This window comes from Porites lutea, chromosome 7, assembly GCF_958299795.1.
Source record: "Porites lutea chromosome 7, jaPorLute2.1, whole genome shotgun sequence".
Classification (NCBI taxonomy): Eukaryota; Metazoa; Cnidaria; class Anthozoa; order Scleractinia; family Poritidae; genus Porites; species Porites lutea.
The window spans coordinates 9255030-9275035 of record NC_133207.1 but is presented as its reverse complement, the minus strand read 5'-3'; the positions used below and the strand labels follow the sequence as shown (position 1 = coordinate 9275035).

General features: G+C 40.4%; 1 protein-coding gene across 1 annotated transcript; it reads right to left on the bottom strand.

Moving 5' to 3' along the window:
• Positions 1-2478: 2478 nt before the first annotated feature.
• On the bottom strand, positions 2479-18839 carry LOC140944421 (uncharacterized). Its single transcript, XM_073393566.1, has 10 exons — positions 18494-18839; positions 16579-16688; positions 15753-15824; positions 13387-15198; positions 12524-12629; positions 6351-6469; positions 5531-5628; positions 4557-4982; positions 2978-3103; positions 2479-2530 (listed from the first exon to the last, which is right to left on the bottom strand). The coding sequence occupies exons 1-10, from the start codon at positions 18837-18839 to the stop codon at positions 2479-2481; spliced, it is 3267 nt and encodes a 1088-aa protein (XP_073249667.1).
• Positions 18840-20006: the final 1167 nt, after the last annotated feature.

Here is a 20006-nt window from a genome sequence, read left to right as displayed (position 1 = left end):
AAAAATACTCCGCTGCGCGTCGTATTTTCAACTCTCTTCTCGGTATTTCATCTGGTGATGAAACACTGCGTCTCATGTTTGATATATTACTTCCAGTTTTTTTCTTTTTCACTTTTTTCCCCTCCTCTTTGATATTAGGGAGCTTTTGCATCGACGCCGGCGAAGGCAGCAAAAACGTCGAGCCACCTTCACCTTCTCCAGTTTCACTGAACACCCAAGTCCTTTAAATATAGAATGTAGTTAAAAACACCACTTAAACATAGCATTATTGAACGTATTTTAGTATTTAAACGGTAGATATAGGCATACTTTTATCCCTTAAAAATTTTTCATCTGTTCGGATTTTCTAGCTAAAAGTCTACTGATCCGAAAATTACAGGGATCAGAACTTAACTTTTCAAAAATCTCAGTCAGAAAAAGGGCTGCCGAAAATTCTAGTTGACCTTTTTAAGGTAAAAATCCGTTAAAAATGGGCAATTGTACCTTTTTTTTAGATGTTCCAAAATCCTAGGAGAGGCAGGCAAACGCGAAATTTTATAACAAATGTTCCGAAAATTTTCGGACCTCAAATCGTCTTCCGAACAGATATTTTCCGAAAATTGACATTGGGTGTCCCTGTTTATATAACACTAGGTTGTCCTCCAGGCTATCCAAAAAGAGAAACTAGCGCAGAAATTTCGTACTGATGACCTGTCAGGGGGGTGCTTTAACCTTGAATTCTCCGCTTAGAACTTGGTTAAGTCTCAAGCGTCCTCCGTCATTTAGGGCCTTTAAGCAGCTAGAGTGTATGGACAAGTCCAGAGTGTCTTTTTGATGGACTTGAATGTTTCTTTTGCTAATCAGGAACCAAGAAGAGAGTCACCTTAAGAGAACCATGGGTAAGAGCTGAGTTTCTTGGCGATATTTACTTTAGTTGAGTCAGTTTAAGGTGTGTGGGCTCTTGGAGTCCGATGGTACGGTTTTCATAAATCCGGCTAGATATGTAGGGTGCGACCTAACCAAATAACTACCAAGGAGTAAAAACAAAGCATTTATTTTATGTTAAAAAATGTCTTTATTTTCAGAAAACATCACAACTGTGCGTTATTAATTGTGTCAGTACTGTTAAAAGCATTCAAACTTCCACCACTGGATCGCTCGGATACTATCGATACTTGATACCTCTCGTTTTCGCAGCATAAAGTCTGTTTATCATGATCACATGCATGAAATCTCGGGTTCAACCCTGAAAACACTGGAATCCAATAAGCGGAACACTTTATTCTTCGCTGCGATTCAGCGATCACCACTCTAATTCTTTCCTCTTTAATAAAACAAGCCTACATAGCAGTCGTTTCCGTTTCGTTTATACCAAGCCAGAGAAGAGACGTGCGAGGAAAGGAGCAAAAATAATAAATAAATAAATAAATGAATAAATAAATAAATAAATATATATATATATAAATAAATAAATAAATTAATTTATCAATTAATACACTGGGCGGGGGTAGGGCGGAGAAGGAAAGGAAACGCCTTTCTCCTTCCCCGCTCTACCCCCGCTGCTACCTTTTTGCTCCTCATGCGTCTTTCGTTCTCGCCCATACTTGGCTTCAAGAAACGGAAACAACTGCTACGCAGGCTTTAAGAAAACAAAATATTCCGATGCGCGCTGAAAAATAGGGGGGTAAAATTAATACATGAAGAAAAAATTCAGTCACTTTCAAACCCCCGCTTTCAAAACGTGTGAGGTTAAGTGCAAATCCTCTCTTAAGAAAATAAGTTTTATTTGCAGGAGAATAAAGAATCATTTTCACATTCAAAGCTTTTCACTTACCCTCGTTTAAGGGATTATACCAGCTTAGTCCCTAGGCTTGCTCGGCTCGGTCAGTCCTGGACTCTATCGTGAGCTGTGACGTCACCGAGAGATACACCGCGAGAACTCGCCCGCTCTTTCCCAGACTTTGCGCAGACAACGGGGCAAGAGAGAACGCCTAGGGACTAGGCTGGGATTATACAACTAGCAAATGGTCCTTTGGCCTCCTCGCTCTTCGGTATCTCCATTAATTTGCACGCGATTCTGAAGGCAACTTAGGCCCGGTTGAGACGCCGCTCCACTCATGTACGGCAAAAGAGCGGCGTCTGAATCAATTTGGTACGGCAGTCTTCGTTAGGTGCTGCAAAAGTTCGACAGAGTCTGTCGAACTTAACTTAAGCTCGACACACGGTGCTCCGTCTGAATCAGATGTCGCGCCAGTGTCGCTCCAAAGTCGGACTTCTTCAGTTAAGTTCGGCACGTGAAAAGTACGGCGTCTGAACCAGGCCTTATTTTTTAATCGCAGGGTGTCTGCACTTGTTATCTGGGCTGGTATATAAAAAAAATGCTGCGATTAACACACTTTAACTAGGGTTTCCCTTGAGAAAGTTGGTGCTTCACAAAAATAACTCTTCTTCTAGTGCTCGCATATTTACAATGTACATGTCAGTTCCTTGTCGAGATCGTTAGTTTGCTTCGCCCGGCAATCCAGTATCCAAACGATTTTTCAAAGACATCCTGCAGTAAAGAACAAAACAAAAGCACTATTATTTAGAGGTCAGTTTTGGGGATAATCATCTATTGCAAAAATTGTCGTAAATTGATGGTATGCTATGAACCGTTTTTCATAAACATACTACTACTACTAGAGGCAATGTCGTTTATGCTAATCCCCTGTTCGTAGAAGACAATAAGGTACTCAAAAAAACAACCAAACAAACCACCACCACAACAACAAAGAGCCAAAAAAAAAATAATATTAATAATATTCCAGGTACTGGATTGTCTGGATTCCGAATTTTTTGTCAGAGGAACTTGGACTCCGGATTCCAACTGTTAGTGGGATTCCCGATTCCTCGAGTTGTATTCCGGATTCCAAAGGCCAGGATTCCTGATTCTACTAACAAAATTTTGAAGGATTTCGGAATCTGGATTCCCTCACAAGTCAGCAAAGGTGTTACTTACATGTACGTATCATTTTCGAACGCTTCATTGCTGGCTGCATGAGAGACGTCCATTTGCAAGTTTTCCGGCCGACTCCTTACTTTCCTGTCGATTGACAACTCACTGTCGACCTTTTTAGGGTGATTCCTGCCAAAGGAAAAGGCGATTAGATGAGCGCTAGGTTAAAAGGAAGTATCGATTAACGTGGTTCGATTGGATGTTTCACGACCTTGAGTAAGATAGGAAGATAGGTTTGAACAACATCGATTTACGTGGTTCGATTAGATTTTTCACGACCGTAAGTAAGATAGGTATGAAAACTCTAATGACAATATTCATATACCGGTCATGACAAAAAACAAATTTTCATCTTTAACCAATACACGGCTGAGGTCCGGGGGGGGGGGAGGGTACTGCCATATATGGGCCATATAGGTATGTGCCGCTGTGGAGTGTATGGTTACAAACAGTTTACTCTGGGAGAGGGTATATAAATCAGATAGTTTGGGTCTAGAATAGGGTATCATGTTCCAGGAAACTGATCAATTGGTTGAAGATTTTAGTCTAGATTAGGGAAACCGGGAATTGCCGCTCAAAAATATCAAAAATTAAATCGACAAGTTTAAATTTACCCAACTCAGCCCAAAAGCTATTCTGGGATAGGAGGGAATTGGGGAGTTTGGTTTAGTATAGCGTAGCAAAAATCAGCTGAACTAGGCAGCTCTTGCATAGGCTAACAGTTCCGGGGTAACAGGGGCACATCCCCGCCCGAAAATTCCTAAAGTACCCCCCCCCCCCCCCGCGGAGGAGCTGTGGTAAGATCGTTTCCTCAAACCGTTCGTTGTTGTAAACAGTAACATAGTGAATCAGTTTACTCTCATTCATGGGAGGTACAGTAGATCCTCTGACCTAAAATATTCTTTGCCGCTTGCTCTGCTTGTTTTACAAATTTTCTGGTAAGAAATTTGTGAGGTCGACTTCTGGCGCGTAGGCAGGGGTTAAAAAAATACACGAAAGGAAGTATCCGAACTTACTGTGTGTCAATATTTATCCTGCGTGACAAGCACTTGATAGAAATATGGGCGCAAGAAAGAACGGGGCGCGTGCTTGCAAGAAATACTGTTCTTTTCTGCCCCTATGTTACGCAGGCTAGTCGTTATAATGATGCAGATTGAGAATTGAATGGATCTAGAGCCCGCGAGGGGGGGGGGGGGGGTACTCTCTATTGTGGCGTATAAGAGGAGGCTCCGACCGCAATGGATTTCTTATTTAGGTTTTAGTTATTAGAAAGAGTACGGATTTCCCCAGTTGAAGTAAGTTAAAGGGTTCAGCACAAAGGCCCAAAAGGGCTAGCAGATGCATTTTTGATTTATGATTTAGACATATTTAAAAGACAGTGCCTTTTACAGCAGTTTGTTAAAAGGGATGCAATGTTATAAACTAGGTATGTGAAAGAGGTACGATTTGTCAAGTGACAGAAGGTATACGAAAGGAGTACCTTTTCTTTCAAAAATGGTTTACAATGGTAGAAACGGTATATAACCTTGTTCAGTACCCCCTCTCCCGGCTCTAGGATCTAAAAATAATGCAAAAACCTTACCTCTGTTTCTGTTTGAACCAACAAACTACGATTAAGAGTATGATAATAATGAGTAGGACGCCACCAACAACACTGCCGGCAATGATGTATTTTAATTTGGAATTGTTTTCCTTCTCTGTAGGCACCACCTGAACAGGGGTCGTAACTGGCGGAGATGTCGCTGTCGTTGTGTCTTCATAAAGAATTTGTACACCTGAAACGTTGGCATTGAGGGCGCTTGAAATGCTTGCCACGGAATTTTGAACAATGGAAACCACGGCAGCTTTCGGCATAACGCTAAAGGACGATCCAGCTGGAGACTGTATGTAAAATGAAATATTCGCCAGGAGTGGACTCAATGAAATCTGTTTTGGGTAACCAGGCAACACGTGTACTTGGTTCTCTGTAAAGACCAGGCTTCCTGCTGATCTGCGTTTGCGTCGAGAGCTTAAAGAAAAGTGCAATTTAACTTTCAGGTTTCTTGGAATCTGTTATTAACCAATCAATAGATCAATCAATCCGTTAAGCAATCTCCCAGGAAGTGAGTCAGTCATATTAAGTAAGACATTTAGTAAGAAAAACATGACAGTCGGTTATAGTCAGTAAGTCAGTCAGTCACTAAGTCAGTAAGACAGTGAGTTAGTCAGTAAGACAAGTATAGTCAGTCAGTTAATCAGACAGTAAGTCAGTCAGTCAGTCAACAAGCTGAGCTAATCTGTCACCCAATAAAACAATTAGTCAGTGAATCAATAAAGTTAGTCAGCAAGAGAGTTGATCAATCAGTGAGTTATTCAGTCAGGTCTCAGTCGGTCAGTCAGTGAGCCGGCTTTCCAACCTGCCAGTCGGCCAGCGAGCCAGCCAGTCAGTCAACAAGCTAGTCCATCGAGCTGTCAATCAATAAATCAATCGAATAACCAGTCAATCAGTTGGTCGGTCAGTGAATAACTCTTCAATCCAAAAGAAAACTCCAAGGCAATTGGTGTTTTGATATTTACCTGTTTTCATTGGACTGACAGTTGCTACCCTTTAAACAGTAACCTGTAGCTGCCTCAGCAACAGACTGTTTGAACGCGTCTTCCATTGGTTTATTCCACTGCAATAGAAGAAATTAGATAATCCGTTCAGTACAATAAAATTTCAGAAACATTAAACTTTAAAGGGTGCAAAACATTTCATTTCGTGTTAATGGCAAATTCACTCAGCGACAACAGCGCTTATAAAGCTCATAGTGTGGTCTACTCCAACGCTTGGAACATAATATTTTCGTGTCTCTCGTTTCTGATTCTTTCTTCACAAATCATGTGAAGTATACAAACAGTGAAGATAAGGTGGTGAGGAACTTCAGAAGAAGGAGGTCGAGTAAACGAAGGGATTGCAAGGTAAGGGTGTATTCCATTGGTTGTATTCCGGAATAAGAATACTCAAAAACCGGTGACAAATCTCTTCGACCGCAAATTTTTGGACCATCAAAATTCTATATTTATCTTAATTTTTAATGTGCACGTGATTTCTGGAATTTAACATGCAGAAAAAGCCAATAGATAATAGGTAACGGTGACATACTGCTGGAGGGTATCCCTGCGATGGACTAGCATCAGTCCAGGGGAGAGTAGTGACGTTCCTTGGTAAGGCGCTTCATGCTAGGGAAACCGGGATAAGCTCTGGCCGTTTGGGCCTTTGGCTCGACTGCGCTTTTACCTTTTTTTTTGAAAGCCAAGAGAAAGGAGTTTTAGGGTCTATTCCATGCTGCTATACGGAATACGGTTAATCGAACACGCGCCAAATATCATAAAAACCGCATGCTGAAATACTCACTTTAGAGACGTTGAATCCTTTGATGTCCATGTTGACTGATTCGGCTTTTTCTTCATCGGATGGTGTTCTTGGTGGTGAAGCAGTGGCAGGGGGTGGGGGAGCCTCGCCTTTATCCAGCCCTTTAATAAGGAGACAGGTATTATAACACTGATACATTACCATTACGGTTGAAGCCCCATTAATCGGCCACCCTCTGTTAAGAGGTTATAAATTGTAATCAAAGTCCCGAAATAATGTTAGAAAATAATTGCAAATGAAACCTTTTTTAAGGCGCTGCGGCCACCCCTTGGCCATCCAGACGAAAGTTCTCTTATTGGGTTCACCTCTATGAAGCGGCGATCAAGTGCTTGATACACTTTGTTTGTGGTTTCATGACGAAGGAAAAGCACACCCCGAGATAGAAGGTTACGACTGATTGTAGACCGGTAATACCGCTGCTTTGGCGTGTTTCTTTCAAAATGAAACGATGTTTTTGCTAAAGATTATGACGAGCGTCTATGGAGCAGTTAACCTCCATTAAGTGGCCACTTGCCGATACCCAAACTGTAGTATGAATATGAGGATACACAACAAAATTCTACTTGTTATACTACTACATGAGAAATTTCTGCAATTTGATTGGCTTAGAGCAGTGGTATTTCAGCTTAATTTGAAATACCTACATGTGAAAATTGCAAACCTTTTGTGGGTAGTAGTATAAACAAATAATAGCATGATTTGCCCGTGATATTTGCCATAAATACCACTTGGGATATTTCAAAATTGTCTCACATTTCACTCGCCTAACGGCTCGTGAAATTACGTATAATAATTTCGAAGTATCACTCTTGGTATTTATGCCAATTAAATTGTGAGAATTACATAATCCACAAGGCTGTTGATGAAAACCAACAACAAAGTGATTGAGGTTCTTAAGAGGCCCTCAATGAAACTGAAAAGACATTGAGTGACTGCCATTAAAACTACAGAATACCCAGCCACATAACATTGAGTGGTATTATTATTTTCATGATTACTTTTCAAAAGTATATGTGTTCCAATGCCGGTCAGTATAAAACAGGGACTGCGGACTGCAGACTGTGGACTGAGGACAGGGTATGAAATACAGACTAGGTACAAAACGCAGACTGGAAAATACAGACTGGGTATAAAATTACACGGACTAGGTATAAAATGAAGACTGTGGACTGCGGACTTGGTATAAAATACGGACTACGGACTATGTTGGTAAAAACAGTGCTAATTGGTTCAGGTAGGTAAGAAAAATTAAGATCAAAAGATCACTAGGTAGCAGGACATATGAGTTTAAGTTACGCCGCCCAGTTCCCTGAATCATGAGCCTGACAAAACTGTTATTTTTGGGTCAGGACCAGGGGGGGGTACTCCCTTATATGAGCCACAAAGGTAAAACAACACTGAATGCAACGCTGGAACTACGGCAAAGGGCTGATTTATCATAGGCCAATATTTCCAATATTTACCTGTATATTATATATTTCTATCTAGTATTTAGAATTGTAGTTAATTATTAACCACTTATGTGAATTATAAATTCAAATTTTAGGAGCTGTTAAAAGATATTTTCTCTCAGTATAGCTCTGGCCCTGAGAAAGGCTAATTTTGTTAGCCGAAATATTGGCCTATAATATATCAGCCCTTTGCCCTAGTGCCAGCCTTGCATTCAGTTTTGTTTTATTTTACACTTTGAGTGACATCTGGCTACAGCATCTCTTTAGTTAGAGACCTGGCAAGAGGAACCAGTCAGTTATATTTACGTGTTGTGTGGACCTCTGCATTCAAGCAGCTTTTCCATATAAGTATGTGCTGCCTCAAAGGGTAGTGTCTATGGGCTGAGTAGTCTGAAAGCACTTTGCCCATTTTGGTCTGAAATCTGGTATGGTTTTCGAGGAAACTACTGGGAGCATACGTATATGATTCACGTATCTATCGTTTCAGTTCCAACTGAATAAGAACGAAATAGAATTATGAGAATTCGAAATGCATTTGAAGAATTTTTTTTTTTTTTGCACTCTAATCTGGTAATGATAACATAATTCTGCCTAATTAGGGCTAGCCTGTTCCAGGCTCCGAGATTGTTAGGTCCGCTGAATTGAGAAAGCCATACATGAAATTAACATGGGAGAAAACTGGAAAGTCTCCCTCACAATCTGAGAACCTGGAACAGTCTGAAAATGGGTATGGATTTTAGAGATCTGGTCTGAAAACGGGTGTGGAAAATGACATTTTTTGGTCTGAAATAGGGTCAGGATTTGGAGAACCAGGCTGCACACCCCCACCAAGAATTCCCAGTAGTACTCCAGGGATCAGGAGCAGGGTGTAAATCGTGTCATCATAATCGTCACTTACAATATACATAACATTAGATGATTCATTTGAATTATTTTTCACATATAGGTGCGTTAATCCCTCCCCCCTAAATAGCACTTTTTTTACATTGCGGAATGCCCCTATATTGACCTTCTCATCTGAGTTCTTCATTCTCTCATTAATTCCCAAGGAATAGTGGCATCTATAAGAATTTTACTCTGACTAACACCAATACTATTTTTTTTATATCCAGCGCTTCTTCAGTGTTCTTATTGGTTTAAAACAATAAATTGAATTCTGTTCTAAATCCTTCTGTTAGCAAAATTCAGAGTTTAATTTAAGTTGCCTTGAGTAGCAGCATAACCTTCCTTGTCCGTGCAGTATCCTTTTCTTCTCCACATGATGCTGACGTTAGGGAGAATAGACTGCGTGACTAGCTAAAGGAATGTTTGTGTGTGAGACGAGGAGCTGGGACTACCGTTTTATGCCAGTCCGCTAACCGTATCTCTCAGTTTTACCTCTCTAAAGCTGTTTTTATATACATAGTCCGCAGTCCGCGTTTTATACCTAGTCCGTGTTTAATACTCAGTCCAGAGTCCTCATTTTATATACCTGGCCCGTGTTTTATACCCAGTCTGCAGTCTGCGGTTCGCAGTCCATGATTTATACTGACCGTTTCCAATGCACTTTTTTAACTCTAGACTTCGCAGTAGAATCAATAGAGATACATAAAAAACAAATACATCTTAATTATTACAAATGGCAGCATTGCAGTCCAGAATGCACGTACATTAACCAAATGCAAATTAATAAATGGCCAACTCTCTATTTCCGTTCACAATTGTACTCACATTTCTTTTGCCGGGCTCCATCGCTTCATTTTCACCTAAGATGTAGGCAGCAAAAGATGCATCACAGTGTTTCCTAATGTACTTACGTCTTGAAGCAGGACGAAATGCAGCTGAGAATGTCGATTCAAACAAACTACGGATTCGTTTGAATTCCAGCACACTTTCTTCCCAGGTAGTTCGATATCATAATGGCCAGCAATACCATCAAAACATCTTTCAAATACATTACCGTGATTTCTGAAGATTGGGTAACACCTTTACAAAGGAAATTCTTTGCTTTACAATGAAATTCAGTGGAGCGAGAAACTTTGGAACGGTAACACTCAATGAAATCAGTCAGGCGTTAGCCGGGAAGATTGGGACAAATCGTTCCCAGTTTTCCGCTTGTGTAGACTTTTATTGAAAAAATATGAAATGAGAAAACTATTGTTTTCGTCCTCCACTGCGAAGCCTAAAACGCATTGCGAGCTTTAAGTGCAAGACTGCTCTGCCCGAGAGGTGGCATTTGCTAGCGGGACAATCACTATTCTTTAAAAAATTAAAAACTTTGGTAAGTTGTCATAGTGTCGGCATACACGCCACTCATGATCATCTGAGATAAACACACAAGGAACATTAAAACTGACCAACATTGGAGTGGTATGTGCATTGCTGGGGATTGAATGTTTTGGTCCCTTCAAGACTATCTGGTCTACTCTGGTCGAGTACTTTTATAGTAAGCAGACCAGTAAGTGCTGAAGCTACTTCATAGTACCCAGACTACCTCAAGTACCTTGGGTTGTCTTACAAAGAAAGTGACAAACCACAGGTGAAAAAACACAGGCGAACCACAGACCACCTCCCCTCAGCAGACCGGCGCTCTCCCAACTGAGCTAACCAGGCGGCAGTTTAAGACTCTAAAGTTAAACTGTATAAAGCTGTCACCTCCATATAACGGATGCGGCCCTCACCCTTTAAACTTCCCAAGTGCACAATTTCCATTATCTTCATTTTCATTTCATTGCTTTCTGTGTCAGCCGCATTAAGGCTCCTGCTTTAAAGTAATCATGTGTCTATTTTTGCACCAATTTTTTGTGGGAAATTCTCATCGATTTGTCTTGAATTACCTAGTTAGTCTCAAACCGAGGTGGGGGGGAGGGGGGGGGGGGGAGCGGGGAGCGCTTTCCATTCAACGAAAACGTCCATTTTTCCAGTAGCAAATAGAACAGGATTTTCCAAAATTTTCAAAACAAAGGACAACCTCGTGAGATGTACCTAAATTTTGGAAAACCTTTTCCCTGAAGTTTTCTTTCCAATGAAATTTCTAGAATTTTCGGTTCAGTGGTTCGCATTTCGGAAATTCATCAGGTTCCGAAATTTCTGGAAGCTTTTCCAGGAAATTTCTGTACCATTTGCTGCTGTTTCTAAATTTTCGAAAGTTTTGGTTGAATGGAAAGCGCCTCTTGTTTTGAGACAACCCTTCCTGAATTATTATGTAAATCATGTTCTTCTTATGCTAAATTTTCACAGGAAAAGGAAAGAGGTTTGTATCAAAACAAGGTCAACCTCAGCCTCACAATCACACAAATGCTAGGATACCAAGCCCACAACTGAAAAAAAAAATGGTCTATTGACATTTGCGAAATCCTAAAGTTCAGTTTTTATCAGGGCCCGTCTATCAGGCCGGTATTGAAAAAGAAACACGGCTATTCAAAACCACCTAAGAAATATAAGCTGTCCGGATATTGTGTCGGGCAATCCATACCTCTAATATATAGATTTAGCCAGGGCTAAAAGCGAAGCTCTGGTTAATAATACTTGCAAACAACAAAAAAATTAAATCGTGTAATGTTAAACGGGGAGGGCAAATGAAAATGGCATCAAGATCAATAGATATAATTAGCAAAAAACAAATTGCACGTGTAGCACACTTTTTTTTTCTAATAAGCAAAAAACAAATTTGCACTTGCAGCACGCTTTTTGTCTTTCTTTGGCGTTGTTTTGCACAACCAGAACGCTGTTTTGGAGGACTAAAACATCAAACTTCCTAGTTACACATTATTTTCATGGAGGAATTGTCGTATGTGCTTACCCAATATTTTGTCTCCTGTGTTCATGTTCGCTTATATTTTTCACTGCATGCCTCTAATTTTCACCTTGCTGGCCGCTGGCATTTCTCATTGTCTCACAGCCGCTTTGAATTTTCATGTTTCTCTTCCTACAAAGTTCGTCACTTTTGTTTTCAGTCTTTCGCTCTAGCTCTTTCTCTGTTATCCACGTGAGTGTAAACATCAAAACTAACGTCGAAAAAGACACTACTTTGTTGATGTTTTTTTCTTTCTAAATAAAACCTTGATATATTTTTGATATATGTTTTCTTTCCGAATAAAACCTTGAGTTGCACTTGTGTTGCCATACCTGTTGATTGAATTATTTTACATTGGTATGCCTGCGGTGCCGACGGACGGTTGGGCGGTCGGTCGGTCGGTCGTTGTACGGTCAGGTGATTACCAAATTTTCTCGGATGGGTAGTTTACCACTTTTTTTTACCCATGGTGCTCCACTGCGCGCGCTTCGCGCGCGAGAGCTCCGCTATTAGTACATTTTGTAGTTTTAAATGGGTGCATCCTGTTCAATATTGGCCAATATCGATATCGATATTGATTTTGTTGCAATTTAAATATACCTTTGGTGATAACATAACAAGGAAAAATTGCGAAACACTCTGTATTATTTATTTGGTTTATCGTGATCTTACAAATGGAACGTTCTCTGATTAGTCTTCATTGCGAGGTCATCTGTAGCATCAGTCACACAGCGGTATGAATACAAGCTCGAGTTTTTTGGATCAAAGCTTAACAATAAAAACACTGAAGTAACAAATTATTAATATTCCATAAATCTAGTCTTTATAGTCTTACTCTTACTAATTTGAACTCCGTCACGTAACTAGAGGGCATTCCCAGTAGTGAATGTGACATTGTAAAGAAGTAGCGGTACCATTTGTCACGCTACCTTTGCATTCGCAAATGTAATTGCGAACACCTTGTACAATGTAGCTACTCAGTAGATACTGCTGCGCATCATCAGTGGAGCAAACTGCAGCTATGATCTTTTTATCCTAAAAGAGAAATTTAATTAAAATAAGTTAAGTTCGTTCATAGTTTTGTTTTGCTGTGACATTGTAAAGGCTTTCCTTAAACAATGGCTTTAGTTGACATATCAGTTTCAATAACTAAATAAACTAAAGAAACTTAATGTTTCTCGATTTATTCTTCTGTATATTAGCAGGTGCACGTGTAGAACGAAATCTACTTTTTAAGGTCGGTACACACCAACTCAAGTAGTTTAAGGCCTGGGACTAAGGGGTTTACCGGTGGAAAATGATTTATTGGCTACAACTTCGGCATAGATAATCGCAATGAATCAAAATTTGGCACAAATAAAGAACTCATCGTCCTTAACATATCGGATACAAATTTTGTGTTAATAAGTCACGTGACCATTTTGCTAAAAATCGTATATTATTGACCATTTGGTGGCCGGGTTAAGAAAAGAAATCAAGCGATAACAATTCATATTGCATATTTCTAACCTTCCATTGAACTTCAATAAAAAATTATGAGAGGAAACATCATTTTAAAGGTCTAAATTTGGTCTTGAATAATTCAAACTTTAATTTTAAACTTCGCGTACATTCATCACAAACGTAAAAAAAAAAGCACACTCGAATACGGTAACTTAAAAATTGAACTCGAAGAGTAATATTACTATGTCACTTTCTTTTCATGGCAAAAACAGTAATATACTGAAACTTACCAAAGTAACAAATAAAACCAATGATAAAGCAATAATTAATTATATAAATCTCAACTTACGATGTCTTCTTGGATATCAGAAGTAAGGAATGCATTGACATCAGATGTACCAGACGTTGTTTTAAATTTATACACACATTGGCTGAAGTCTGCAGATCCATTACGACCGGGTGGACCTTGAGAGCCATTAAAGCCTTGTGGACCAAGCGGACCTGGAGGACCCTGCGATCCGTTGTAGCCCCGGGGTCCCTGCGATCCATTATATCCTTGCGGACCAACAGGACCAGGAGGGCCTTGCGACCCATTAAAACCTTGAGGTCCGGTAAGACCTGGTGGTCCCTGTGATCCATTATATCCTCGGAGTCCCTGGATACCTGGGGCTCCCTGTGACCCATTATATCCTTGCGGACCAACAGGACCGGGAAGACCTTGAGAGCCATTGAAACCTTGTGGACCGACTGAACCTGGCGGCCCCTGTGATCCATTGTAACCTTGGGAACCCTCAATACCTGGAGCCCCTTGAGACCCATTAAATCCTTGGGGACCGGGAGGACCTGGAGAGCCATTGAATCCTCGTGGACCGATTGGACCTGGTGGCCCCTGTGATCCATTATAGCCTCGAGGACCCTGAATACCTGGAGTTCCATGTGACCCGTTATATCCTTGGGGACCAGGAGGGCCTTGAGATCCATTGTAACCTTGTGGTCCAACGGGACCTGGTGGCCCCTGTGTCCCGTTATATCCTTGGAGACCAGGAGGGCCTTGAGATCCATTGTAACCTTGTGGTCCAACCGGACCTGGTGGCCCCTGTGTCCCATTATATCCTTGGAGACCCCGAACACCTGGAGCACCTTGTGATCCATTATATCCTTGGGAACCGGGAAGGCCTTGAGAGCCATTGTAACCTTGTGGACCAATAGGACCTGGTAGCCCCTGTGACCCATTATATCCTTGGAGACCAGGAGGGCCTTGAGAGCCATTATAACCTTGTGGACCTGGTGGACCTTGGGAGCCATTATACCCTCGAGGACCCTGAACACCAGGAGCGCCTTGAGACCCATTATATCCTTGGTGACCAACAGGACCAGGTAAACCCTGCGAGCCATTGTATCCTGGAGGACCCTGAACGCCTTCTGGTCCTTGTGTGCCATTATGGCCTGGTGGCCCAACTGGGCCTGGTAGCCCCTGGGTTCCATTAAAACCTGGGGTACCTTGCGGCCCTGGAGGGCCTTGAGGGCCATTCAAACCCTGTGGACCAACAGAACCAGGTGGGCCTTGTGATCCATTGTAACCTTGTGGACCCTGTTCTCCAGGCTGGCCTTGAGATCCGTTGAACCCTTGGGGACCAATGGCACCAGGCGATCCCTGTGAACCATTAAAGCCCCGTGGACCTTGCGGTCCTGCTGGACCTGGTAGACCAATCGGGCCTTGCGATCCCTGTGAGCCATTATAGCCTTTGGGTCCGCGTGGTCCTGGAGGACCTTGCGAACCATTGTATCCTTTTGGACCAATAGGACCTTGCAATCCACGTGAGCCATTGTAGCCTTGTACCCCAGGAGGGCCTTGTAAGCCATTATTTCCTTGTTGACCAGGAAGTCCGGGTGGGCCTTGTGAACCTTTAGGACCGGATTGACCCTGTGAGCCATTTTGGCCTGGTGGGCCTTGTGGACCAGCGGGACCTAGCGGACCAGTCAGTCCTTGAACACCTGGAGGACCTGGTGGGCCAGGAATACCTTGTGAACCATTAACGCCCTGTAGACCGGCTACACCTGGAGTGCCTATCGAGCCGTTGTGGCCTCGTTCTCCTTGTGACCCAGCCGGACGAGGGGGACCAGGCAGGTATTGTGCTTTCAGGTTTTCCAATGTCATCACCTAACAAAAACAGAAGAAGTTTTAAAATAAATGGAGTACATAGGTTTTACTATCATTTGATTTGCACTGTAAAAAAAAGGCAACCGTAACCTGTAACCATAAAAAATGACTCAGGTCTATAAAAATTTTTAAAGTGTAGCAATGCTTATTATAGCATAGCGTAAACAGAAGCCTAATAATGTTACCCTAAATGCTTCAGAAATGTACTCAAAAGTACGTCCAACAAATTTCTATCTCTAATAAACCTCGAAGTAAATACAAACTAAACCTGACTTTATCAGTTGCTTCAAAATTCAAGGCTTCTCATAAGTGATGGCTTGATTAATTTTGTGGCCGCATTGTTAATGATAATAAGTAGTAAAACTTGTTTCAATACATCCTTCTAAACAAGTCAAAACTGCATCGTTCTTAGCCGTGCTATCGGAGAAGATGATGACGTATTTTCTAATCTGAAAACGATATTTAAATCACACAAATCAACTGATCATGAGTTTAAAAAAGTCAATCATTTTAACAAGGCTGGATGGTTTTACGCTTGATTCTTTTAACCTTACCAGTGCTGTTGCATTTCCATATTTGTCCTCGATAATTTGCAACTCCTTCCAGAGCTCACTTGTTTTCAATTCCTACACAATGAATAATAGTTAAGTAATGAACTAAGCGTTATATTAAGAACTATGTCAAAGTATTGGAACTCCTTTATTAGTCCTAAATAAGGGTGTCAACTGAAGCAAATAGTAGCTACGCCTGAATCATAGGACTCGAAAACTTTTGCTTGGATCTAGAAACGCTTCTGCCCTACGTGAGTCATCAGTTATCGTTTTTGGAAATGCTTAATCGGGTTAAATGAACTCAACAGATTGCTCTGCTTTCAAACGTGTGGTTCTTCATAGCTCAGCTGATAGAGCACTACAGGGCGAATGCAGAGGCCATGGATTCGTATCCCCTTGAAGCCTTTTATTTTATTTATTTATTTATTTATTTTTTTTGGGGGGGGGGGGGTTGGGGGAAGGGGTTAAGTTGCATCAACTTAAATTGTATGCTTTTACATTTGCGACAATCATGTCTTCATTTAACAATTTTACATTTCCGCAGTTTACATTATCTTTATTTCACGTTTCATTCCTTTCATGTGTTAAAATAAACTCAACAAATTGGCCTGCTCCCAATGTATGGGTCTTCGTAGCTCAGCTGGTAGAGCACTCCAGCGCTAACGCAAAGGCCAATGGATCAGATACCACTCAACTGCTGAGTTTTTTTTTCTTTCATGATACAGTGTAAAATAGGATGACGTTTTATGCTTTTGAGAGAGGTATTGGGTTGTAACATGAACGCTGCCCACCTCTGCGATTTGAATTAACTGTATGACTTTTTTCTTACCAGAGCCTCATGTACTTTAGTTAGATTTTCTTCTAGAACTTTCAATCTCCCCAAGTTATCGTTGTTTTCCGGATCAGAAGACAGCGCTTGAGTTGAAGAAGATCCTGAAGCTGCAAGACAATAGGAGAACTAACCAAGGGAGTTGGTAACCATACCTTTCACATCATCATCATCATCATCATCATCATCATCATCATCATCATCATCATATACTACTTAAAATTACAAAATATCTCCTTGTTGGAGGCCTATATGTCGCTCATAGCCGTCGACAGTGTAACTGCGTTTACACAGATATAACTGAGATGACAATCATATGTAAAAAGATGATCCAAAATTTTTTTCGAATCGCAAAATCGTGATAGGTAAGTGAACTATAGTATCAACTTCCAACTACCAATAACAGAACAAAGGTGTAGTAAAATAGTATCCATCCTAGCCGCTAGGGAGATGAAAGAGTTATGGACATCAAATTGCAGTTAAACGCAAAAACTCGCAAAAGCTCCGTTTTTCCCGAACAAATGAAGGGACGTGAAAAAGATGTCTCATTGGCGGCTGTCATTTTATTACATTCAAGAAACATTTATCATCCCATTTTGCCTATTCATTACCGTCAATGGTTTGGTGATGATAATCTAAATAATAACAAACAGATAAAGCTAGTGGAAAGAAATAGGAAGTATGGATATTTATTTGTAAATGCAACACCGTTCTTTTTTGAAAGGTTACGCACGAATTAACACCAACAAAATGACATTATGTGTCATGCGGTCAACTGTTTTGCGTATCTTAGAAACGTTGACGTAACCCTAATAACAATATTTTAAAACAGTTAACTTTTTTGTCAAATAAGATCTCCTTGACAAAGTTGTTATGTTTTATAAACACTTATCACATAATATTTTTTCATTAATAAAGGAAGACATATGCCGCTCATGTGGTGAGTGTTTTGCTGAGTACCACCTATGTTCCCTTTCAGAGCTAAAACCTCAAGCAGGAAAAAAGAAGACAAACTTAAAACAACTTAGAAATCACGTTTGGGAATCTCAGTGGATGAAACTGTTGAACTGTGTATCCGTTCAGGACAAGCAGGAAAAATAAAACAAACTTAAAAGTAACTTAGAAATCATGTTTGGGAATGTCAGTGGATAAAACTCTTAAACTGTAGCCTTTCTGAATTACCGACCCAAACTTTAAGCTTGGCGTTGTGCTTTTTATCGATATGAAATAAAAATGGTTGTCAAATTTATTATTTCCCTTATGCATTCGGTTTACCTTTAGATAAACCCTTTGGAATAAAAATGAGCAATCGCGCCATGAAAAATCATCGAACAAAGAATGCGTAGTATTACGTACGCTCTTAGTGACAGCCTCATAATAAGCTGTTTGTCTGTAGAGGTTGATAGTTTACGTACGCAAGCAACAACAATAAAAATACACTTAGGCTAGTGCTCATGAACTCAGTCTGCGTTTGCCCTAACACTGAAACTTTTAAAGTTGTTATTTGCTTACTTATTAAGTTGGTAGCTAAGTAGGAAGGGCTTGAAAAATTAATTAGTTGCATATTCCTAGACAAGAAAATCTGGCCCAAAATTAACTTATGTTTAAAGTTCACCAACTTTAGAGAGACCCGGATCAAGTGAACATTGCTTACAAAGCTGAAAGTCCTGACTCGAAAACTGACCAGCTGTTCAAGATAATAACTTAATTTGATGTTGTTTTAGTATGACTAGCAAATTGATGACATTGTTTGGAAAAACACACCGACACAGATTATTGACAGACTTTTGACGAAACGTCAAAATTTCAGTACTAGGAGTCCTTAAACTCACGCAGCAGGACTGAGTTTGTCTGAAAACAATCAGTAACTACCGCACTGCAACAGAAATGAACCAGCTAATTAGACGATTCTAACCTTGATCCTGTTGACTCTCTGTCATCGAATCTGCGCAGTTGCACCTGTTTCCAATTTTTCCATAAATGAAAAAGACGATCAGAATTAAAGTCGTTACAGAAACTAGACATACGAAAGTCAAGAAAAACACCACCAAACGTCGAGATAGAAGACTGCTTGTTTTGCCAACGATTTCGAATTGCCTTTCTGCTCCGTTTGTCGGCCTAAAATCGACACCGTCTTCGATCCCTTCATCGACTTCATAGGCTCCTCTCCTATTATTTGGTGTCGTATTTAAAGGTTTGTTATCTGTTCTACTCCAGTGTTCAAGATCATCATTCGACGGGTGCACTCTGTTAGATGCCATTTATTTAACTCACGGTGTCACCAGACGTAGGTGCTTGTATACGAAACTATAGTTCCGTTAACTGGCGTAAAAGCACATCTAACAGACTTACTAACTTGTTATTTCGGATTCACTTAAAATTGTCCAATCAATTTTTCTTGTCCATGAATCTAATTTCGTGATATACATTCGCGTGATTCCTTTGCTTTGCGGCTTATTCACGCTTTAAGAGTACATAGCCAGAGGGAAAACTCGTGAATTGTGACAAATTAAGACCTAAAAACGCTCCACTGACTACAGCGTTACAAGGGCTTATACATTTGAATTAAGTGATCCGTGATATGAAAGATATTAGTATTTGCTCGTCAGGTATTGTACTGTATCGATCCCCCAAAAACGTTGGGGCCTTTTCCTAGCTGCCAATGAAAAACATAAAACCAATAAATATTGTTATATTCCTAGACTTTCACTCAACTAAACAGAGATTGTCATTGGTTGATTCTTGGTCACACGGCCTTGACTCAAATCAAAATACTGCATCCCGATCGAGATACATTTGAGCAATTGTACCCCGCTCGGGGTACATTACAGCACATGATCAAAGCATGGTAGAAAGTAGTGTGACAGAAGGCGGGAAAAACACTGCCAGTTTTCCTTTTCGTAAATGAACTTAACAACACAATCATGAAGCCTCAAGATAAAAAGCAACGATTTTCAAGGTTATCCCAGTGGAGGTTTTGAGAATTAAATTTGTGTTTTTACAAGTACCGAGTTGACTTTTTTGATTGAAGTGACAGTCTAGAAGTATACCAGGACTCGAGGGAAAACAAAACTAACTGGTTTCCCTCGAGATCTGACATTAAGTGTATAAAGTAAATTAATGAAAAACAAATAAATAAATAAATAAATACTACAAATACTATAAAGTATATCAAGAAATTTCCATCAACGGTCCATTACGTCAAAGGGACTGTTTCTGCTAATGTCTTCAGTAATTCTTATTTATCCACATAGTTTATTTAGTTACTTTACAATCATTATATTATCTGTTATGACTGCTGTAACCTTTCCTCTCCGCCCGCCTCGTCTAGCTTTTGCTATTTGCGTGCGGAGATGGCAAAATGATATGCATGAAATAAAGTATAGTGTGTGTGTAGTGTGTGTGTATGAATATTAGAAGCTTATCTG